Source organism: Tachypleus tridentatus, chromosome 5, assembly GCF_004210375.1.
Source record: "Tachypleus tridentatus isolate NWPU-2018 chromosome 5, ASM421037v1, whole genome shotgun sequence".
NCBI classification, from domain to species: Eukaryota; Metazoa; Arthropoda; class Merostomata; order Xiphosura; family Limulidae; genus Tachypleus; species Tachypleus tridentatus.
Window position 1 is genome coordinate 10,283,410 of NC_134829.1, and position 26,111 is coordinate 10,309,520.

General features: G+C 35.1%; 1 protein-coding gene across 2 annotated transcripts in view; it reads left to right on the top strand.

The window, feature by feature from the left end:
- LOC143250485 (TATA box-binding protein-associated factor RNA polymerase I subunit B-like) overlaps positions 1-26,111 on the top strand; it is a 110,920-nt gene that overhangs the window by 51,149 nt on the left and 33,660 nt on the right. For both annotated transcript variants that reach the window (XM_076501085.1, XM_076501084.1), the window contains 2 exons: positions 13,757-13,908; positions 23,576-23,672. In XM_076501085.1, coding sequence (XP_076357200.1) covers positions 13,757-13,908; positions 23,576-23,672 — 249 coding nt within the window. The remainder of the gene's footprint in view (positions 1-13,756; positions 13,909-23,575; positions 23,673-26,111) is intronic.

Below are 26,111 nucleotides of genomic sequence, written 5' to 3' on the forward strand. Positions count from 1 at the left end.
TGTCCTAAATGGTTGGAAGAAAAAGAAGTACAGCATTTGAAAATGTATCAAAACATTACTTACCCTGAGGCTTAAAAGTTGCTGTCCACCAGTTTATCTTGGACATATGCTGCTGCACTTCGTTTCATTGACACTCTAGGTGAAAGCTTTTCATGTCAGTTGTGGAACATGAGGTATATTGAGCGGCAGCTACAGACTACCCTCAATTGTTTATTGAAGTGGACCGCAGCAAGCCGTTTGCATGCACTTCTGCCCTGCCAACGAGGCATTCACCATGATCATGAACTTTGTATTGGGGAAGTTGTGCTGCCTTTGGTCTTCGAAACAAAGTTCTTGGGTCTTATCTTTGACAATAAGCTGACCTTTATACCACACATCAGCTACAGGTGAAATGTGTAAGAGCACTGAACATCCTTTGTGTCCTCTCTTCCACCACTTGGGGAGAGGATCAATGTTCTATGCTAAAGATGTATCTTCTTCTAATTTGACTGAAAATTGACCATGGATCACTGGTCTATGGGTCTGCTAGAACTGTGGCCTTATAGATTCTGGACCCCATTCATCATCAAGGACTTCAGCTGTGCACTGGGGCTTTCCATACTTCCCCAGTTCAGAGCTTATACATAGTCTCATGAACCTTATTTGCACCTCCACCATTTGCAACTGTCTTTACCATATGCTTCAAAACTTCGTTTCTTACCAAAGCATCCCACCTGGAGTTGTGGTTTCCTTCCTCGGTGGGCCATACTTTTTTCAGAACAGACTATCTGCCATTGCTCCTTTTGGCCTTTGTATCCAGGTGCAGTTGGATGAATTGGGTCTGTCCTTGGATAACATTGCTGTATCCTCTGGTCAGCCCAGTCCGCCATGGCTTATTACAGTCTGCAAGTGTGACTTTAAGTCATCTGAGAAAAGCAGGCACTTCCAATTGGAAATACTGTGTTATTTGCTGAACATCTTTCAAACCATCATTTCATTCCTATTTATACAGATGGTTTAAAATCAGGTGCCTGTGTGGGTTCTGCCATGGTTTGTTGTGGTTCAGTGGTTGTATGCAGAATCCCCTCTCCAGCTTCTGTGCATGCTATTTCTCTTGCCCTGGGTCACATAGAAGCTAAGCAGTACTCAACTTGCACTCTTTATACTGACCGCTTTGTTTTTTACTGGCTCTGAATTCTCTTCACTTTAGTTCTCACCCTGTTCTCACCAATATTCAAAACTGACTGACCCATTTCTCTTTAACATCTACTTCTATCCATTTTTGTGGATAACAAGCTATTTTGGAAATTTCAGGTTCTGTATTCAAGGCTCGTCTCCATGCCAGTTGGCAGTCGACTTGGAGTGAGCAACGTGAAAACAAGTTTTTCCAAATGAAACCATATATTGGACTTTGGCTGTCTTGCTTCCATAAGGATCAGAAAGAGGAAGTTGTTCTAACTAGAGTACGCATTGGTCGCAGTTTTGTAACTCCTCATTTTCTTTTATCTGAGACTGTTGCACCAATGTGTAGTTTGTGTAACACGCAGATCACAATAAGCCACATTTTACTGTGTTGCTGTTGTTACAACTCTCAACGACGGCATCATTTTAAACATGCTCTGTTCCAAGGTTTATCTGTAAGGTTAAACAGCATTAAAAAAATATGTAACACTAAGTTTTTTAATTTATACATTAGACCTTTTTTAATGTGATTCCATTTTTAGATTAAAATACATCTAGTATGATTTGAAATTAGAAAATGACTGTAATATCAAATAACTCGAAACCAGGACTGGAAAGACCAACTTCAGGTGACTTATGGTGGTTTTTGAACTTACTCGTTTAGTCATCTTGGCGAGTTATTATAATTACAATTATGTTACAGAAAGTCCTTTACAACTTGTATTACTTTAATTGTTTTCCTACTACTGTAGACTAGATTTAAAAATTGGATTTAATGCAGTTTGTGTTTTTAATTCAAAAATTAAACTTAATATTTTTATGAATTTTAATAAATCTACTTCAATTTTAACTTTTTACCAGATGTTTGGTGCAGATAGTCTAGTTGTTTTGTGCCATGAAACACCAAACCAAACAACCAATCATCTTTCAGTTTCATGTATAGGCTCCATTTTTGTAGCATTTTGTTTTTAGCACGATCCCTGAATCTGTAAGATCATGTGTTACATCAGTACAATATGTCTACCCTTTCCAAGCCCAGTAATGCATTTATTACAGTTTCCCATCCCAAACCCTTATCTGTCCCTCCTTCTCAAGGACATGTTGTCTTGTTATTTTTATTTGACAATGTATGCCATATTGCCAGCAGTATTGGTCACTGCTTGTTGGGTTCTGATCCAGTGGAAGCTCAGCTTGCCAGTTTTCATGGAGGTTTCCTCCACTTGATCATGGCTTGCCTTCTCAGACATCTGCTGTGGAATCTGCTAAGTCTACCTCAACATTTTTTAGATACATTTTATAGAACTTTTTTTTTTCACTCCTCTCCAGTCTTTAGGTTTAATGATGAACATTTTGTCTCTCTTTTAAAAAAGTATTGTTGCATGCATCATCCTTCACAGGCTTTGGTTCAAAGTGCATTAACTTACAATCAGGCAAATTATCTTCTTGTTTCTCTGAACTTAAAATCTGTTGTCTGTATGAGGTGGACAGTCTCCATTTATCCTATCCAGTTTATCTTTCAATTGGCTTTTTAGTTTTGTCTTACTGTATCAGCTCTCCTATAGGAAATGCCTACCTTATACTTCTTTTCTTTGGTGCTACATATAGGGGATTTTCACAGAATATTTCTTTCTCTTTCCCTCCATGTTGAAGCATTTTCCATCTTCAGTTCTTCCCTCCCAAATGCCATCGTTACTTCCTTTCTTGTGCCATTTATTTACCATCCCCTTCTAATCAGGACATGTGGTCAGCTCTTTTTCTCCACTAGCTCTTCTTTTGAGGCTACTCTTGTGTACTTACAGTTACGATAGAAAGTGTTCATACCCCTGCATCCTTAGTGGTTAAAGCTCATAACTTAAAATTATCATGACTAGGCTAATAGAAGTATAATATATCATAAATATTATACTAACACACATCTACATACATTTTTATATAAAGTAAACGACAAATAAACTGTTTATTAACAAATAACCAAAAATAGGAGGAGCAGAAAGTCTTTGTACATTTCAGAACGTGTGAAAAAACTGAAATTCCCATAAAAATTTTGTTTAGTTTAGCAAATAAACTACATTATACCATACCAGAACTAGACACTGAGTTAATAATTATTGGAATTTAGCCAGCAAAACATTTACTTCCAGCAATTCAGTGCCATCTCCGTCATTATCTGCTTGGTCATCATGGCGAACAGGAAGCAACTGTCCAGTGATTTAAAAAACCGAATTATTGTAAAATACAAGTCTCGTGTGTGTCTTTCCGGTATTGCTCCACAACTTAATGTGTCGAAATCTACTGTTCAAAGCATAATTGCCAAGTTTAAGCTTGCAGGATCAACTGCTAACCTCCCTCGTTCCGGATGCCCCACCAAAATTTCAGAGAGATCCAAGAGGAAGGTTCTCAGAGAAATTAGTAGGAACCCTCGTTTAACACGTAATGACATACAGAAACTGGTAAGGGAAACTGGGGTTAAAGTAAGCACCTCTACAGTTACAAACATGTTACACTCTTCTGGGTTCAAAGTATGCCGTCCTCGTAGAACTCCATATTTCAAATTTGTTCATTTAGAAGCACAATTGAGGTGTGCAAGAAAGCATTTAGATAAACCCTTTACCTATTGGAAGAGTATTCTTTGGTCAGATGAGACTAAAATCGAGCTTTTCGGCTACAATGATGTTCTCAATATTTTCTGTAAGAAGGGGGAACAAAATCTTCCAAAGAACACCGTTGTTAAACACGGAGGTGGATCAATCGTTGCTATGGGGTTCCTTCAGATCTTTTGGTGTAGGCAGCCTTTGCCGCATCAACAGAATCATGAGAAAAGAAGAGTACGTTGATATATTAGGCACTTGTATAAAGAATGATGTTTGGAACTAGTGGCTTGGGCATCGTTGTATCTTCCAGCACAACAATGACCCTAAGCACACATTGAAATATATGCAATCCTCGTTGCAGAGGAACCATATAAGCATTCTGGAGTGGCCATCGCAGTCACCCGATCTCAACCCAATTGAAAACATTTTGCATGAGTTTAAGACCAGGGTTCATCAGCATCATCCAAAAAACTTGCAAGAGTTGGAGGCCTTTTGTAAAGAAGAATGGAATAAAATACCAGTCGAGTACTGTCAAACGATCATGGAGGGCTATGAGGAGAGATTGCGCCAAGTAATTCACCTGAAAGGCTATACAACTGACCATTAAAGTTGACGTACGAACACTTTCTGCCCCTCCTATGTTTGGTTATTTGTTTATAAACAGTTTATTTGTCATTCAATTTACATAAAAAATTTATGTAGATGTGTGTCTGTATAATATTTATAATATACAATACTTTCATTATCCTAATCGTGATACTTTTTAAGTTATGAGTAAAAACTACTCACGATGCAGGGGTACGAACACTTTCTGTCATAACTGTAGCATTATGTGGGGTATCTGAAATACTATGTATTTTTTTGTTTTTTAATCTTTTCGTTCTGAGTCCTTACCATGTTTCTTGTATGGCATTTTCCCATCCTTTTCCTGTCCTGCCAACATGTTTCTCCATTTGTTGTGTATGCTCATTACTGATTTGAGTTCTGGATCAGTCTGTCCCAGTTCAATCACTTTTTTGTTTTTTTTCCCCATAGTCTCTGAATACATGTAGATGTGCAGGACTGAGAATGCCCATGGTACACTTTTTTTCTTTTTTTTCATTTCTTGAGACTACCTCTTTTGCTCTTAAGTCTTGTTTGGGTTCCATGTTATTTATCACACAATCTGCATTTTACTTGACTTCCACATAGTGGTTTTTTTTATTGTTACTAACACCACTACTTGTATGTTAGCTCTTTCCTAATAGTTGCAGTTATGACATACACTTTTGCTTCTTACACAAGCAGTTTTGGTATTTATATCTTCCAGTTGGATAGGTTTTGTTCTGTTACCTGATTAACAATATTGGTTTTTTGAGTTGTTTTTTTTAAACATCCAGCTCTATCAGAACCATCCATTTTTGTCCTGATATGCATTTTATGGAACTTTCTGTTGCTCATGCTATTATGATTCTTTATCTTACTGCAAGCAAGGTTCTAACACATTGAGCGATGTAGCTTCTATGGAAACATTTCTGCCTCTGGGTCTAACACACCTATAATCTTTTCAAGAGATGCTGCATAACCCTTGGCCTTTCACTAGGGTACCTTTGGATTTTCCTCATAACTTTCCTCCTTCTGTCCTTGACTATGGGTGTTATGGTTAAAAATGTCCCCCACATTCTCGGGTTTACCAGTTTCTTCACCTTGCCCAGATTTGTTTCTCTCTCCTGATATTTTTCTCCAAAGTTTTGGAGTATGTGTCAATCAGTAGGATATTTCAGTACAATGGTCTAGAGACAAAAGATCTTGCCATGTTAACATCTTGGCACTTTAAGGAGTCCAGTTTCTTCCTATTGTTCTGCTGGTGTTAATGATATGTTTTCCCAATGGATATGCCATCTCTGCACAACTTTGTCCAAAATGAGGTTGTAGCTTTGGAGTGCACCACATTAAGATTTGGATTTCATCCTATCCCCACATGAAAGTCAGATCCTGGCAATTGAGTTTTGGATTTAGAGCTGAACCAAACAACTTATTGTCCATACACATTATACTAATTGTAATTGCTCATCCTACTCCTATAAATATGTTGTTTTTCAGCAGCTGTGTTATGGATTTGTAGCTGAACCAGTCAACATCATGTTCTTACACATATTGTGCATTTGAGGTCCTTCATAGTACCCCTGCTTGGACATCAACTCTTGGCAACTGAATTTTGTATTTAGAGCTGAACCCATTGGCATGATGTACTCATCCATGTAGTGTATTGGCATAAATCCAGTTCACCCCTTTTACTGGGATCTTCATCCCACTTCCCACATAAATGTGAGTTCCCAGCTGTTTAGTTTTGTATGTAGAACTGAACCAATCAACGTAAGCCCTCTCACATACATGGTCAGGGTATCCCTGGTTCCACATTTAATTTACCTTGAATTAACTACTCCAATACTGTGTGTCACAGTGGATGCATTTATTGGTTGCTCTGCCTTTTCCTATCGCACTGTTCTTGTTACTGCATTTGAGGTGGTTCTGGCTTTTTTTATTTGAATAGGATATATATGATCACATGTGAGAAGATTGAAATAATAAAGATTAGTGGTGGGATTTCCCCTTCCGACTTGAGGTATGATCCTCCTTCCTACCTCTGCATGAATGTTGATTTTCAGCAGTTGAGTTTTGAATTGTAGTTATCTTACCGATGGTATGATCTTCATCCTACCCCTGTATGGAAATTAGTTCACACCTTTTTGACTTCTTGACAAAGAGTATACCTGGTACAGAAGTTGTGTGGTCTCCCACATATGATCCCCTTATCAGAGAGTCCTCTTGTTAGGGGGTCCTTTGGACACTTTCAAAGGATGCTTCTACTTTCTCTCTTGCACCAGTGGGATTCTAACAATGTACATGAAAAGTGAGGTACCTTCTCAGAAGTTATAATTTTCTACACTGAAAACATATTTCTGACAAGTACTTACTTCCACTCACGCATTCACTCTTCCTCTTCACTTGTCAATTGGTGCTTACATTTCTGCCTGAACTCAAAGTGACAGATAGAATAGCATAGAAGGAGTCACATGAGTAATGTGGGTGCATGATGCTGCTACTGGTGAATATTTGTAGCATGATAATTGGAATTAGTTAAAACATGTGAATCAACAGACATGTGGAAGTGAAAGGCTTGGGGCATGTGGAAAACATTTTGCAAGTGAGAGGCAGCACTGAATGAGAATAGCTATATAGATTAGCAGAAGTTAGTACCTGTTGGAAATAAATCTTCAGAGTAGGAAAATTATGACTTCCTCGTATTTTTTTCTCTTCCTAGCTAAACCATATGGTTGTGTTTTTGTGTTTCTTCAATTGGTTTCATTTCATCTGAATGTCAATGAAGGCCTTCTGTAGTTGTCACTATCCCCTTGATAGTATGGATAAGGTCATTATCATATGTGTGGAGTTGTGCTAGTTTTGATATAAAAGACTTCTCCTCCAACCTTGTTAGTTTTTTTATATAGTTTTTTTTTCCTTAACAAAACATGGTACATACAAACATTTTTTCATCTCTGAGCCCGACAACTCTGAATTTTACATAGTACTGTATGTCAATCAATTTTAAATATTAAGAAAAAATTAGTGGTGCTGGGTAGATACAGTTCATTCATCTCAGATAATCAGAAGAGAGCTTGCTTTATGGCTTCTAGTTCTATCCTTGAGCTGCTTGTTGAAAGCTTAAATACTTCATCAACCTCATGTAGAATTGGTCTGTGAAATGATTAATGACCAACCAGCTCTTTCACTGTTTTTGATGTAAGGACCACCAGTGACTATGAGCCAGGTGTCTGTTCAGTGATTATGAAATAAGTGCAGAGAGGCTTATTTTTGCTGCATCTTGTGCCCGCTCTGTACATTTTTTGTATCGACTAATTTTCACAGTTCATGATGATACCATATGCTTATTCCATGTAGGAACATATGAGATCTGTTAGAGATAATTTATTTCAGCGACAGCTGTATAGCATCTGTCCACCTATGACTATCTTCTCAGGTATTTTTAGGTACTTTTCTACTTGGTTGAAATTTGTGAAATTAATATAGAAATAGAATGCCCCAGTTAAAAAGAGCAGTGGCATAGTTTTTATACTGCAAAGGTGAAATAAATAATTTAGGTTGTAAACACAGTTTGTGTTCTCTGATGCTGCTGAAACTCTTGAAGTGTAAAATGACTTTGATAGGGTATGTCTGAAGTACATTCCATCACCAGTCTTAAACAGATGTTATGAATTTATTTATTCTTATATAACAGTGTAGCATTAATAGTGATCATTAGTAGAGCATAATCCAGGATAAAATGGATAAGATTTAGTTAAGAGTATAAGCAGGTGGCATTCTTCAGACTGTTTCCTGTTGCAACTATTATTGCATTGATGCCTTTTGTAACTCAAGTTATCATAATGTTAATGTATCTTTTAAATTTGTGTTTTTTCTCTCTCAGATACTTTAGTATTTATCCCAGAGGGATAGCAGTATCTGTAAAAGATGGTAATGATTTGTCCTCATCAGTACACATGTTCTTGAATGTGCTGAACATTGTGCAACAAAACAGGAATGGTTCCACAGCAGTTTGCCCTCCTGATTTCAGTTTCAGTTTTACTTGAGCACTTGCTTTACACCAGAATGTTATCAGCAAAGATAAGCAAGTTACCTGGTTCAACCCTCAAGCAAGCTAGATTCATAATATTAAAGATGATCGGTGACCATTTAGCCAGCTTCTGTGGCTCATGATGTGTCATCTGGTAGTGCAGCTATGACTTACCTTTTACATGTTTCACTGATGTCTATAATGAGCAGTTTAGCAGCAAGAATGGTTTGCTGAACTATGTTGTAAGTATCTTTTAGATTTAAATCTACTTTTAAGTTTGTCTTCCTTTATGATAATCATCAAATGATGATTGTAGTAGTAGCTCAACCTAGTTGGCAAGCCTTTGAAATACAGCCTTTTCTGTATCTTGACATTAATATTTTGTGAGATGGTCAGTCGTTCACTGGCTCATGAGATTACGGTAATTCTCCACAGGCTAAAGATCTGATAAATGTATCAGCTCATATTTCAGAGATGTAATATGAGGTCTAGCTATATTAATATTCCAACTTTAACTTCAACAGTTTAGCTTCTATTAGCTTCTTAAAAGCATTGATTCTTGTATCATTGTGTTCACATATCTAGTCAGTCTTTTACTGTAGTTGATCTATCTATTTTTTTCCCCATCACTTTTTTCTCGCTTTTTTTGGAGGGTTGACAGTGACCTATGGGACAGCGATTATTTTCCTATTGTTTTTTGAGGGAGATTAACCATGGTCAATGCCACTTGACATTTGTGCCTCAGTGAAGTTGGACCAAACCAAATGACCTTCTTTCACTGCTTTCTTAGAATTTAATCCTGCTGTCTTGATTGTTGTGTTACCACATTTGATCTCTCTCTCTGTTCCCCTTCAGTTTTCTTGGAGAGTTGATAGTGACCCACAGAACAGTGATCATTTTCCTGTTGTTTTGAAGGAGATTAGCCATGGTGGTCAATATCACTTGTTTTTTTGTTTCTCAGTGAAGCCAACTGACCCTCTTTCAGTTCTCTTTCAGTACTTGATCTTGCTATTGAGAGGTGACTGCATGGTGGTAGCAGTGACTGAATATATTATCCAGGTAGCTGCTTAATCTATTCCTGAAATCTTGACATGTTTTCCATGGTATCCCTGTCCATGGTGGAGTTTCACCTACCAGAAGACTCAAAAATTGTTTCTGGGATACCTTTTGCATGTATTCCTTTATTTTGAATTGTTTTGCTCTCCAGTGGGCCTGTGCCTGTGCACAGCTAGTTAGATGTCAAAAACAAAAGGAATCTGGGATTAAGTTCACAATTATCATCTCTTCTACCACTAGTTCCAAAATCGTATGGAACAGAATTCAAACAGTCAGTGAGAAGTATACTTCCCACTCCTTTCCATCTTTCTCTCCAATGGCCAGGATGTACAAAGCATCACTGAAACTCTCAGCAAGATCTTTTCTTGTACATCTAGCACTTCTGTTTCTTCCTTTGCAGCCTTGCACAGAGTGATTGACTCTTTCCTTTTAGGCCAATCATCTCTGTGGCTGTAAATTTCCTCTTTACACTGGTGGAACTCAAGCTTGTTCATCATCATTCTTGTAGTATATTGGTTAGACCTGATAATGTTCACTGTGAGATGTTGCTGCACCATCTCTCTCCTGCATCTCTTGTTATTCTTTTGGTAGTTTTTAATCAGATATAGCAGAAGGATGTTATTCCTGATGTTTAACACTAGTCTTTTGCCATTTTCTCTAAGGCTGGGAGTGATCCTAAGATTCCTTCTAATTATTGTCCTATTGCTTTGGCTGGCTGTCTGTGTAATGTCTTAAGGAGAATGGTTAATGCTCATCTTTTCTGATTCCTCAAATGAAACATCATCCTCTCTCTCCCACCCAGTGTGCATTTTGTTGACAGTGCTCCACTGTAGACCACCTGATTCATGTTGGTTGTCTAACATGAGATTTAGTGAGCAGCAGCTTCTGGCTACCCTCAATTGTTTGTTGAAATGGACTATGGACCAACATAGAAAATGATTTTTACTTTTTCTTTCTTCAAAATTGTTTGTATGCACTTTTGCTGCCAACAGGATATACACCTTAATCCTGAGCTCCATCATGGTGATGTTGTTCTTCCTGTATTTTCAGAGGCAAAGTTCTTGGGACTTATTTTTGACTGTAAGCTGACTTTCATTCCTTACATCAAGCAGACACATTTCAAGTGTATGAAGACATTGAATCTCCTCTGTATCCTCTCTTCCACCTCTTTGAGAGTAGATCGATGTTCAGTGCTCAGGATCTTTCGTGACCTCATTCACTCTAAACTGGACTGTGAATCTACGATTCTGTCAGGACCTCAGCTTTGAAGATGCTGGATCCCACTCCCTACCTGTAACTTCAGCACTGCACAAGTTCTTTTCTCACTTCTCCAGTCTAGAGTCCCACAAACCTCCTCTTCATCTTCTCTATTCGCAACTTATTTTGCAATATACCATTAAACTTTGATCCTCACCACAGTATCCCACCTGGGGTTGTGTTTTCCTTCCTCAGTGGACTATGATCTTTCAGAATAGATAATCTGCCATTCCTTCCTTTGGCTTTCATATCCAGGCACAGCTGGCTGACTTCAGTGTGTCATTGGATGATATTGCTGTCTCCATTGATCAGCCCATCCTGCCAAAGCATTTTTCCATTCTTTCTTTGAGTTAGCTAAGGGAGATGGATACTCCTGATTTTAAGTACCATCTTCTCTTTGATGAACATCTTTTGAACCATTCTGCCATTTTTGTTTATGTGGAGTGTTCAAAATCAGGTAACTCTGTGGGATCTGCCATGGTTTGTTGTGGCTTTGTGAATGCTCGCAGGATCTCTTCTACAATTTCTATGTTCACTGCCAAATTGTTATACCATTTCTCTTGCCCTTGATCATGTAGAAGTTATTCAGTACACAGATTATAATATTTTCACTGACCCTCTTAGCCCTCTACTGGCCCTGGAATCGTTTAGCATTAGTTCTCTCCCTTTTTTTATTAATATTCAACAACAGATTGCCCATTTTTCTATATCTTCTCTTTGTATCCAGTTTTTTTCTGGGTGCCTGGTCACGTCAGTATTCATGGGAATGAACTTGCTGATGCTATGGTTAAGTTCATCTGCTCTGGTGCTGTCAAAGTTGTGCCTATTCTGTTTATGGACTATGGCTCTGTATTGAAGGCTTGGCTTCTCGATAGTTGGTAGTCATCTTGAAATGAACAACATCGTAACAAGCTTTTTTTCAGATCAAACCTTCTATTGATCCTTGACCATTTTGTTTCCATAAGGATGGAAAGGAGGAAGTTGTCTAAAGTGGTTGCAGTTTTTTTAATTTCTCATTTTCTTTTTTCTGGGACAGATCCGTCAACGTGTGGCTTTTGTGACACTCAAGTTACAATAGCCCATGTTTTGCTGTCTTGCTGTTGTTGTTATCATGAGTGACAGCACCATTTTAGAAATGTTTTTTATATTGGTTTTACCCTGATGCTGGTGACGTTGACTCTGTCCAACCTGCTTGTATTTATAACTTTTTATGAGCCATTGGCCTTTTAATTCTGTTTAACTCTTTTTACCTTGCTTTATTTTTACCTTTTATACCAATTTTACATATATTATACGTTGTTGTTTGGCACAGATATCCAAGTTGCTTTGTGCCAGTAAATGCCAATCAATCCTCTTTGTGTATCTCATCCAAGCTGAAGCTATGTATTCGTATGTAGTTGTAATTGCAATCAGTACTTCAATTACAATTACTTCAATTGCAATTAATTTAGTCTCTTCTGCCTGTCATCATGTTCAAGCTGGTTAGCGTATTTGCATATAAAGGTCTTGCCTCTGTCTTCATCTGAATAGTGAGATATTGTCATCTTTGTAAATAACTGGCATTGCTACGTTTTTTATTTTTGTGCCAGTGAATGAAAACGTTTGTGAAAATGTCAGAATGAAGTATTCATGACATTTACATTTCTGAATAATGCATTCCATTTCATGTCACGTGCTTTGTAACTAATCAAGTGCAGAAATCACTGTCTCTGTTCCATGTAGTTCCTGCCACTTGTGCTCAAGATGGATCATGCCTTATATGCACAAATTTAGCTTTTGGAGTTTTATCTTTAACACTATTCCACAACCTTGGTGAATTAGTTTTATATAAGTTGTTTATTTGATTTTGACAGAGGAGAGATGCTTGTGAGTTTGAGTATTACCAGAAAGCTAGACATTCTTGTATAGGTTTCTAGAAATTGTTTATACAACTTCACCTTCAATATCTTCAATGCACCTCACAAATAAGGTGATCATACATGTTATTTCCTTTATGTTAGCTAGAGATGTCATTTAAAGTATGTTTAGGAAAATTATGACCTACACAGTAATCTGAATTACATTGGTATTCCACAGTTTCTGTTGATATGCCTGAGTTTGTTGGTGGTGTGCATAACGTGATGTAAATATTTGCCATAGTTTTTGTATCATCTTCCCATATGGGATATTTAGATATAGAGAAATATTTGCAAAGAGTTCAAGTACAAACTTCCAATCTTCAGCATGATGTACTGTTTTATAATGTATATGCATATTCATGATCTGGATTTGAGTGAGTATGTTAGGTTTGGATGGCTTGTAGCTTTCATTGCTGGTTGTTCCACTTAAAGCTATCATATTACAGTGGAACCCCTCTAAGTGGCCACTCCTCAGATTCGGTCACCCCTTGAAAGCGGTCATTCAATCACAGTCCCTTTTTTTTTGTTTACATAATCTCTAATTATGTACAGTGGAACCACTCTAATCAGGCCAGTTTGTCTCAGTCCCAAAGGTGGCTGCTTTAGAGGCAGTTCCACTGTACATAGTTGATGCTCTTTCATTTTGAAACACAGTGGCCATCCCAACATGTGATATGACATTGAAAACTAGTGAGTGAAATCCTCGTTGTAACCTATCATAATGAGAGTTAGATGGAGTCTGGTGCACTTTTTATGTATGCATCATTTACCAGCTTGAAATTTTTTGTTTGTTTGTTTTTTCTTTAATACTCTTATTTTTTTTCTTTTCATTGTTATAAGTAACCAAGTGCCTTTTCATTTTCTCCTACAGAGAATTGTCCTTGTAACATTTCTTTTTCTTTTTACCCTGAAATTGCCCATGTGACATTGTTTTCCTTTTTTGCATAACAATCTGTCACCCACCACCATTGTATTAAGTTACTCTTTTTATCACTTGGAGTATTTAAGATAAAATAAAATTTTGTTACCAGGGTTTACTTTAATTAGTCCAATGTCTATAACTACATGACTATTTATGGAAATATGACTAACTTTTTCATTGATGTAGTTTGTTTTGTTTTTCATCTAAATGTAAAGATTATCCATTATATATTATTATAAACATGTGCACATTTTAGGTATTTAAAGACCTTCTTCAGAAAGATGAGAAATATTTGACAAAGTTTGCTAGTAAGCAAGTGGAGTACATGACTGTACGAAAAACACTGTGTTTCTGTTACCTTGGGTTGCTGCTTCTCAGAGAAAGTATTTTACTATCAGACTTACTGAGGTAAAGAACATATAGTATAATATGCTTTTGAAACAGAAAATTGTTACTTAGTTATTTCAGAATTTGTCAATATTGATTCATCAGATTTCATTTGCCAGAAACTTGTAAATTTCTGTAGTTATTAAGGAAGTTCCTGTTTTTTGGATTTGTCAGATACTTGTCAAGGGAAATACTTTAATTTGTAATTATTAATCTTGGGTAATCTCAAAAATATTTTACATCAATCTAAGATGTAACTGTGTTGTTATAAAACACATTTTATTCTTGTTTATTTACAAGGAGAGTATTATAAAATGTAAGACTAGTTATTTTTGCAAAAACTAAGCATCTTAAACAGTTTTTAAGTTTATACAGTTGTATTTAAAGACAATTTTTGAACTATAATTATAATGTATTTCTAAAATGTGCTTACATTTTTGTTTGTATAATAACAAGTTGTCTAAGTCTGAAGTTTAATCTGAAACATTTTTACTTTTTATTTGTAGAGGTGAAAATTTAATAGAAATATTCCATTTGAATTAATATTTTGTATACTATAAAGCTCATTTAAAGCTCACTACAGTTATTTGGTATTATTTTCTTACATTTTGTATTTTCCTTCTTAAAAGACTTTCAAAATGAATTTGTTGTGTATTATGTGAACTTTCCTTACCTTGTATTGCTTTCAGTAACAAACAAGTAGAGGTGGCTACAGACAGTTCTGTATAAAAAAGTTGTGATATGTATCTTACCTGTTCTCACAAAATTGCTTTTCTTGATTAATACTGTCACTGTTAGTACAACTTTTTAACCATTGTTACAAACCTTTCACCTCCTACTTCTTGATATCCACTTGCAAGTGATAATGTAAATTTTTTTCAAAAAAATCCTAAATATGGATGTTTTTGTCACATTTTGAATGCAGCATTGGTTCAGATTAGAATTTTGTAATGTTCACATACAAACTCTAGTTTCTTATGAAGTATAACTTCATATAAATGGTACTGACAAGGTTGAACGAAAACAAAAAAATTGTTCTTTTCTGTTTGCTTAGGTATCACTATATTTAGCATATCAAATACAGATGCCTCACCCACATTTTCCATTTTTGAAAATACATGCTTACATACATCTGCTTTGCTCTGTCATGTGTTTATAACCAATCAAAAGCCCAGACTTTTTTCAATGTGATTTTCTCACTCTTGAAAATGGGAATTTCCCAATATTATTTCTGTTGTCTTAAAAAATCTTGTTTGGTAAACAAAAATATTGTTAAAAAAACAATATTTGTTTAGACCCAAATAGAATTTAGTTAGTAAACCTGATTTAAAAAGAAAAAAGAATTCTGTAATATTAGCAGAGTGACTTATATTTTTTATTTCAAAATGCATATATAACACCTAAAAATTTGTTTTGCTTTACATCCTATACGTGCAAAATTCAGTGAGGTTTAACATGCAAGGTATAGCAAGTGAGTACAAACTATAAATGTATTTACAATGATAAGTAGTAGAGACCATTCTTTTTCATATTTCTTTATTTACTGTTCTACAATTTAAGAAAAATAACTGGGATTTGCATATGGCATTGTTTTTAAGATGTTTCATTTTTGATATGGTCCTGGACTGGAGTCCTTGAAGTTTTTAGTGGCACTTGTTCAGCAGCAGTCTGCCCTTTCACATTTGGTAGCCAATTTATATCATTTGGAGCTAAATGTGGCACTAATTGCAGTTTGTTCTTTCCAGCTCTTATCTGTTCCTCCTCATGGATCCATTGTTTGTTGATTTTTGTCAGCAATGCTCAATACACCACCAACAGTTTCAGTGATTACCTAGCATGTTCGGACCTTGTGGAAGTTCAACTTGCAGCCTTTGTTCATTGATGGTGTCCTTTCACTACTGATGTTTGGGTTCTTGAGGTTTTGTCAGAAAGACTCAGTTCCATTTCTCTCCCCACCTTCCTTGTCTCAAGATCTTTCTTCCATCCTTTCTCTTCCGGATTCCATAACATACCAATAACCATCAGAAGTGGGTCAAAACCTCCTCATTCAACAGGATACTGAACCTGTTCCACATAATTTACTAGAGTTTTAATCTCATTTGTTTGTGGTTTTTTTAAAAAAAATACTGGGAACTGGAGATGTGTCATTGATCTGCCATGCCTCAGTTGTTTTGTTCATCTTCCATGGAGTCCTACCTCATTTTTTTTGGTATACATTTTCTTCTGGTCTATGGTTGACCAAGATGAACATGTCCAATGCTTATATACATATTCCCATCTCTATACAATTTTATCCTTATTTTGAGTTTATCCAATGAGTAGTGGTGTGTCAGTTTTTGTGCCCTGCTCTTCAGGCTGTCTTCAGCTCCATGTGTCTTTTGTCAGGTGGTGAGAGCTTTTTCTCTGCTTCTTTATGCCCTAGGGCTGTGTTTCCATTGCTGCATGGATGACTGGCTACTTCTGGCCCATTTTGAACAGGAGTCAGTTACTCATTTTCATCAACTTCTTGAAGCTGCTGTAGTAGGCTGGTTGATCACATTTGAAAAGTGCTTTTTGCATCACACTCCAGTATCTTGTATATTTAGATGTTTTTTTTAACACTCACCTCAGTCATGCCCAACCTTCTCTTCTGTTCTATGGAATTGTCAGTTCACTGCACTTTCTACACATGAGACTCTGTCATTTTTGAAGATGTGGTTTCCTATGACACTAATAATTTCCCTAGGCCATGCATACATGCACTCCCTTCAGTGGGCCCTACATGATCAGTGGAACCTTGCTCTGGATTCCTTGAATGCTACAATCACTCTTCCTCCTTCCCTTGTAGATTATCTACTTTGGTGGTTGGATAAAATGCACATTGATGGTTGTACCATTTCCTCTTTCTCATCTAGATTTACATCTCTTTACAGATGAATCTCTTCAGGGCTGGGATATGTAGGTTGAATACTTGGGAGGCTTCAGGTTATTGATCTGTTGATGAATGATCTTTAGATATCAACATTCTAAAATTCCCTTTCTTTGTTGGACTCAACCATGGTTTCTTTGTGTACTCTAACTACAATTATTCTCTCCAGTACCACCTTCCTTATTACCAAACCCCCGAGACCCTGCATGACCAGGTGGGTTAGTCATTTGACTCGTAATCTGAGGGTTGCAGGTTCAAATCCCCGGCACACCAAACATGTTTGCCCTTTCAGCTGTGGGAGTGTTATAATGTGACAATCAATCCCACTATTCATTGGTAAAAGAGTAGCCCAAGAATTGGTGGTAGGTGGTGATGGCCAGCTGCCTTCCCTTTAGCCTTACACTGCAAAATTAGGGACAGCTAGTGCAGATAGACCTCATGTAGCTTTGCACATGATTCAGCAAACAAACAAACCAAACCTCTTTTATCAACCCTAATTACTGTTTCTGTATCTTGCACTTTATGTCCTCCATCTTCACACCTGACTTCTGTCTGGTTATTGGCAATGAGATCTGATTTCTCCCATCATGTTGCTTTTAATTTGGCTCAATTTATCCATTCTTCCTTCATGGAAGTGTATCAGCAAAAATGGAAGGTCTTTTCAACTTGAGCTCAAGCTCAGGGATTTCCTGCTGCTTGTCTTATTGTTATTGGTATCTTTCAGTTTCTTATATGGCTTTTTGAGGGTCTTCAGTTTTCTAAATTTCAGGTTATCAGACAGCTTTATCTCGTACCTGCCATTTTTCTCTTTACAGCAAGGTTTTTTTCTAACCAGTTTTTACCATGTCAATCTATTCTTCTGGATTCAGTGACTTGTCCTTTCAGATTAGGATATTAATTAGGTTCTCCATTCTCTTACTTTATTTTTGTTTGAAACTATTTTCATGTGTTATTTATTTCACCCATTCCTCAAGGTGTATTTTCTTCTCCTTTCAACTGTAGACATTGGTGGTATGTTTGCTATTGACATTAAACATGCACTTGCACTTTACTACCATATCTACCTTTTCCTTTATTTGGATCATTTCTTTCTTCCCCAGTCCTTGGTGGCTTGTGAAGGTAACTCCTCCTTTTCAGTTATTTCCGTTATCTTCTGTTTCTCATTTCTACACTCATTTCAGTCCATATAGACTTGTGTCCTGTGCATGCACTTCATTGTTATATTGTCAGCATTACTTCCTTTCGTGGTTCCCATTCTTGTCTATTTATCCCATGGTAACCCTCCTTGTCCAGAAATCTCTCTCTTTGTACCCTCACCATTTGAGTTCATTATTTCCTCCTGTTGGCTTATTCCTCTTTGTATCCTTCTCCCCATACTTTTTTTTCCTTGTTACCTTCCATCAAATCTGACAACTTGCCTTTTTCTTCACTTGTCTTCATCAGCCTTTGGAGGAAGTCCTACAATCATTCATATGGACCAAAACTTGCACACATTCATTTCCCTTTATTTACATCATGTTGCAGTTTTGGTTTCATTGGGTTTTCATCTTCCACATGTTAGACTTCAGTATGACTCTGACAATGGACAAGTCTTTATCAGTGCTTTTTCTTTCAGAAGCCCATTCATACTTTCATGAATCTCACTCTGTAGCAAGTGGTGTTTGATCAGTTATTCTTTAACACAAAATCTCCACTGTATGCCATGTTCACAGGTGCTTTTCTTTCCATGGCTTTGCATGCTCACCTTTGAGATGGAGTGTTTCATAAGATTGTTTGTAGGTAAATAACTTTGCATTATTTGCTCTATAAATTGGTCTATTCCAGACTATACCACCCATGTTATTATATGGGTAAAGCAGAAGGGGAGAACTGTCCATCCCTACCATCTCTCAATAAAAAAAAATTATAAAAATTGGTATTCTCTGCATTTCTAAATAGGGTTTTGATCATCTATTGCACTATCTTGGGTGTTGACATTCTTTTGGGCTTTTCAACACATTCTTGGCCTCCTCTTTCTTCTAGTGGAATTCAAGAGTCCTCATCACTTATCAGTTCCAAGCTGCTGGGGTGGTCAACCATAGAGGCACCATGCTTGATGGATTTCACATAAGATAGCTATAATCATTTAGTTCAGAGTAGGGTGGTGGTGTTCTACCAGTGTAAGTGATGTAATATCCTTTAGTTTACTATTAACCGTAGAATGGGTGAGATGTCAGAATGTCATCCTACCCTCTTGTGAATATCAGTACCCTGCAGGCTGTTTTGGATTTCAGATTGTCTCTCTTCCTCCCTCAATTTATCCTCTGTGTACTCACATCAGGGATATGTGAGATTGTTTCAGCTCTATACTTGGTTCTCTTTCATTCTCTCCTGTAACATGTATGTTGTTGTTTATTGGATGGTTCCAACCTGTTTCACTGTCATGGGAGCTGATTGCATGTGATGTACTTCCTTTAGATACTGTATGTCAGATTCGTGGCTTGAAACTTCAGAGCTAATTTTGTATCATAATATTCAGGACTTTGAGTGGTTTTTAATTCTCCAGGTTTTGGATTTGAGGTGAAGAAGGTATGGTTGTTATCATACCATCACATTGATGTTAGTACCCTGCAAGGAGGTTTTGGGTGTAGTTGACTTATTGAATATAGTTTGCCTCATCTTAGCCAGTCCACACCACAGGATGTATCCTGATTTACTAACTTTTCTTATTGTGGGATTGAGTTGCTCTATATTTCTACATTTAGGATCACTTTCCTACTGCATTCCCTGTATTTGTGCTTCTCTTATTTTCTGCTCTGATTTCTTACACATTACACAAATGGACAAAGAGTATACCTGGATCAGAAGTGGTGCAGTTTCCCTCTTTGGGTCTTTAGCCCTGACTTTCTCATCTATGAAAGTATCATTTGAATGCTTTCAAGGGGTACTTATGTTCTTCCTTTGCACTAACACTTTCTTCTCACCAGTGTAAGATTCTATCTAATATTGTGAATAGAGGGAAGTATCATGTCGGAAGTTGTAATTTTCCTATACTGAAAGTGTATTTTCAACAGCTACTACCCTCCACTCACCCTTCCTTCCCACTCATTTCTAGAGAATCCATCATCTGGAAAACTTCAAAGTTATAGTTTGGTAGAAGCACATAGAGCAAGTCATGTGTATCACATGAGTGTACTATGCTCCTATTTGTAAAGAAGTGGCACATGATAATTTGCATGAGAAACATATTGGAATCATCTAATTCTAGTAGGAGAGTCCAGAAGGATTGTGACATGCATAAAAAAAAAAAAACGAGAATAGTTTTTTCGTGAGTGGAGGGGAGTACCTGTCAGAAATACAATTTCAGTATAGGAAAATTATAAGATTTTTATATATGTAAAATATTATGAGAATTAACTAATTAGAATAAACATTTTGAGTGATATGTTATAATTTGTGGTAATTGTACAATGAAAAACATAGTTTATATCTATTCTCCTTCCCTCCTTTTTTATGGTTATTACAAGATTGGTTGAATTTACCAAACACTTACAGAGATACAGTTGTGAAAATAACAAAATATATATAATTTTTACATTGATTATCTGGAGGTAATTAGGGGGTTATACAGATATTGTATGTAAAATTTGATGAATTTCTGAGACATCAGAGTGTTTTTAATCTTAAAATAAAAATAACTTTGGTTGTTGCTTAATCAATATTCTAAAAGAAAAAAATGCATGAAGAAATCATTACTTAAAATCTTAAAACTTAATTGTAAAAAAACCTGAAATTTTATGTATGAAAGCCTTGTAATGATTAATGATAATATGCTTAAAGTTGTGAAGATACTATTGCTGTATTAAAAGTTATAGTATGAAAACTATAACAAGTACAAAATGGTTACAAGATAGGTCCCTGGTACTGAGCTTGTAGTGAGAGAGTTAAAAGCTTTTATCACCAGTCTTACTTTAAATTGTTTTCTGTGACACATATACTATAACAAGGGTGGGCAACTTATTTTTCATAGTGGCAACAACTGTATCTAATGAAAACAATGTTGGCCACACTATAAAAAAAATTGAAAGATGTTAGTTTAATCAAAATAATTGCATTTCAACTAATCTTCAGTGTGAAATTTGATTGGGGTTTTCTTGAAATTTGGCTTAATATCTATGCTCAATGAATATCTTAGCTTTGCCTCTAAATTTATGTCAGTAAGCCGAGACCTGTATCTGGACTTGAGAAAATCCAACATAGAAAATGTTGAATTATGCATCCATGTGGATCCATACGTGGAAAATAATTTTGAAATTGCTATCTTTAAATTTGGAAGGTTCTCATTTATCAGAATAGTGAGCTACATCTCTTTGATAGAACACTTTTGTTTACCTTTTATATTTTTACACTTTGCAGGGTAAGCATTTTGTATTCAGATCCACACTTATACAAAGACAAAAAAGATGTAATTTCCTTACTGAAATTTCCTAAATCAAATTAAAATGGATCATGCAAAATTCAAATATCAATTTCAAATTTTTAAGTTCAGAGAAACATGATTCAAATTTTTGAGATGGATTTTTCATCCAGTTTACATAGAGATCAACTTTAGCATCAGAGAAATCATAGTTCTTATTATCTTCTCAAAAACTATTCAACTTTGCAAAAATGTGTCAAATCATCATTTTGTAATTGTTCTGCAACAAGGTTTAGTTTTAATTGAAATTTTTGAATAGACTGTGATTGCTTGCTTATTATTTTACCTCTTCTCTGAAGCTTCATATTCTAATTATTTAAGTGAGCCATCATGTTGCACAGAAAGTGCAAATCACATTGCCATGACAAAGTTTCAACTTCAGGGAAATTTTCAATCTTAACTTTTTCAACAAGGTACTCTTATTTGAGGAAATAAGGAAGTAAATCATTTCAAGATTTTCCTCTACTTAACCATCTTACATTTGCAAAATCAGTAAGATCGTTGAAAGTACAGTCGCTGCCTTTCATCAAAGACTCAACAAACTGTCAATGGATGAAAGAGCTTCCACTTCTAATATTATTCACAATTTTTACAACAATGTCCATCAAGTTTATTAATTCATCAATTTCAGACATCTAAGCACATAAATTTTCCTGATGCAAAATGCAATGGAAAGATGGCAACATGGATTTCAATTAAATGCTGCTTCAAAAGAGAAACAAATCCCAGTCATGGTGAGAGGTACCGTCTGTTGCGACAGAAACAAGTTTATTAAAATCCAGATTGAATTTTTTGACACTTCAAGAAATTTTTCAATGTTTTATCCACATGTTCAATCTCAATCCACAAAGGCCAAGCATTTCTTCCCTCACTTGAAGACCTGAAATTACATTTCAAACCCAAAATATCAAATGTGCAGTGTCACAAACATCTGTTGGGCCATCTAGTGCTAAAGAAGGATACAAACAGTCTTTTAGTTGTTCAAGCAACTGATTTTCATGTGTATTTTGCTAACTCTAACATTCTGCAGACAATTGTTCTTCTACTTAATTGCAGATTATTTACTTTTTTGAAGAATATCATCTTTTATTTTTAATCATAATTCTCGAACAGAGTTTCAATGACCACAATCAATATTTATTTTACTAGTTCAATATCAGGAAATGATTTCTTTTTTTTTTTTGAGCTAGAATCCAAGCTACTTTATAATAAGCTAGCTAATGTAACTTGTTCTATTGATGATAAAAGTCTTTTTATGCCTCCCTTTTGTTCATGAAGTTGTGCTCATACGATTTTTGCTACCAACTGGAAATTTTACATCAAATTTGTTGTGAAAATTGTTAGAGTGTTACTTAAGGTTGTGTATTTTATTATTCCTAAAAACTTTGTAACACAAAGACACACTAATTATTATCTGCTTCAATCACTGCAAATTTCAACTCCTAAATTTTATTAAATTCTTGTTTCATGTTTTACTTGTCACATGCCATTCTCTTTTTGGTGGTAATGCCATTATCAATTAAATTGTCTTTATTTTCTGAATGTTCACCATCACCTGGATTCTTTTGTTTTGAAATTATCTATTTATCCATATTATGGAATTGAAAGCAAAATATATTTAAACACTTGAAAGTTGCACAGTAAAATTATGTTTGCAAGTGCATGCAAAACAGTGCACACTCAATAACAAACATCTAGACCAGACTGACATTACAAAATGGGTGGAGTCTGTGACACTGATAAAGCACACAACATTAATGATGACATGAAGCAGTGCAGTTGCTGATTATCAAATTTGTGATAAAAAATAAATGATGGAAAAAGTTGATTCCTAAACTCATGCTGGCCAGCAGCCAGGGAGTTGCCCACCCCTGTACTATAACATAATGTAATATATAACATCACTTTGACTGTTTTTGTAACATACAAACACATATCTCAGTTAGTAACCAATTGTATTGCTGAAGTCCTTCTCACCTACTCCCCTAGTCTTTATTTAAAAAGTAGTTCAGTATGGCTCTTTATCATAATGAATTGTCATGTAACTGAATATATTTGCTTTTCAGTTCAGTAAAATTACTATAATATAAAGAATAGAAAAGAACATTGTGGAAAGTAGTAGACTGGCAAAAGGTATAGAGATGATCATTATAAAAAAAATATTTTTTTAATTGTTTTATTATTAAAGTGTTCTCTCTAATATAAAAGCTAAAATAACTAAAGATGTCTAAAGTTAAAACATTTCGGTTGTCATAATAGTTTATGAACTATTGTATTGTTTTTATAAAATATTTAATTGTTTAAAATGTTTATATTGCTAATAGATGGTGTAAAGTTGGTATTCTACCACTTTTAGATGCAGGCAACTGTCTTCCTCCATCCATGAAACTCCAAGCTATTGATATTCCTGCTTTTCAGATTGTGAGTGTTGAAAAATTGTTACAGAAATTTTGTTCAGATTCAGTGAATTCTTCATAGCATTCACTGTATTCTCAGTACAACCACATTATAGCTATGTATTGAATCATTTTTCATTTGGCCAGTCCTACTTGAAATTGTTTATTGGTTTATAAAAAATAGTTTATATTTATGGAAAATGTAGAATTATTGAAAAGATAATAAATAATAACTTCTGATAAGAGTAAGCTGTGTACTTAAAGCAGTGTTCAACTTGACCATCACTATAGCTAATTAAATATTTTTTTAATGTTTATACTTATAAAGATTAAAATGCATTTTTCATCATTTGGATACCATCACTGTTAACAAGGCCAGATTAAGTCCCTCTGAGAGGTTTTCATCTTTGGGGTTTGTGGTTCCTTGATGCTTGAGGCTCCTATGCAATAGTAGGAGATGCACCCCTTCTAAATCTGGCACTGACTGTTAACAATATTTTTGGCTGTATCTTTATCTCGTGAGATTTGATCAATTGATGAGATATAGGTTGGTCTTAAATGCATATTTTAATTTAATAATGGAAGCAATCTTTCAAAGAAAAGCATGATGATAAACAAATAACAAGTAATGACATGTGATATATTAACTAGTATAATAGTCACTATTGATGAAAGTACTAGTGACATTAAATAAATAATATAGTATAATAAACTGTGTCCAATTATTAGCAGTAATTTTTCATTTTAGTCAAAGGAATGTTATCATAGGGACAAACAAAATAAGTAAAATGGAATTTAACAAATTAATCCATCAAATAAATATTCTGATTATCACAACTTTTAAAGTGTAAAAATAAAAATATTATGAAGTTTTGCATATCCACATTTAGATTGCTTTACCTGTTATAAAATAATACTCTAAGCTTTATTTCCAAGTTTACTTTAAAATTTATTGCCATCCTTAAAGTTAGATTTTTGCCAATGAAATTAAAGCTAAATTAAATTTACAAAAAACTGCTAGAGAATTCTTTTCATTTGCCCATTGAAAAGTTAGAAACTAACATTTTTAAACCTTCTGCATTTCAATTAGTTTACCAAATATTTTTAAAGTTTTCTTCCAAATGCTTATTTATGATGATAAAACAACATCACTGTGATGCTTTATGTCCATATAGAGGACTTTCATACCATAATACAACAATTGTGTATATTATACTCTTATGCATCTAAACATGTATGTATAAAGGACTTTCATACCATTGTATGATAATAATTTATTTTATACACTTACAGAGCTAAATGTACATGTATAGATGGCATTCATACTGTAATATAATAATTTAAACTCTTTGAAATTAAACATATAAAACTTCAGAAATTCTACTCATCTTTCTACAAAACTGCTAGTTATTACCACATACCACTGCAGGATGTTTGCAACCACTTATGTGGACTGTTCGATTTGCAAATTGGTAATCTCTGATTACGTGAACCTGAAAGCTGTAAACATGCAGTCACAGAGTAATCTTGTTGCCATGATACTTGCATGTATACTTAGGCCTACTGACTGATGCATACAATCATCCCCCCCTCCCCGGATCTACGTTCCTGAGTACTGCACTTCCACATTTCTTTCAATGTGTGTAATGTGCATATCTTGATTGGCTTAAAATAGGCAGATGGCAGTGAAAGAAACTTTGAATGAATTTTAAATGGTAGTTTCTGAGTAGTGAAGTATGAGTGAGCATTCTTTTAAATGCAGTTCAGCAATGGATAGAAAATATTAAATGTCTGCATTGCATGCAACTTGGTTGAAACTCATTGTACTTTTCTGTTTATATTCAAATTGGTTTCTTTACCTTAGATATATATAAGTTACATAGCAAAGATGTTTATTTTGATCAATTTTTAATTTGATGCAGAACTGTATACTGTGTTCCATTTTGACTTCATTCAGATTGTTTTTCTGATTTTTCTGTAATATATGTAGGCATAGCATGATCAATACAGTGTCTGACCTTTTATTTACTGTACAGACAGTAGGTTAATTTTTATTGGTCAAACTCTATTTACTCTAAAAACAAGTGATAAATTCTTTAACTATTTCCATAAAAAAACCAGTGGATCACATTGTCCTTGTAACTCCAAACTAATCATCTTAGTTTCTGTATAACGTTTAATATGGTGCACGTATTTTCATAAAATTTAGCAACATGTCAGTAAACATTAAGTATTTTGTACACAAAAGATCATCGTTTTAATTAACCACTTTACAAAAGATTTGTCATTGACTATATATGCTCCAAATACAAAATGATTTTCATGTTAGGATTAAATATACTTCTATTTGAAAATTTTCAGATTTCATTTGTGTAATCTCTAAAACTTTCTAAATAGATATCAAACTTTTTTTCAGTAAGACAATATTTTATCTGTTATTTTCTCTACCATAACTATATATGGA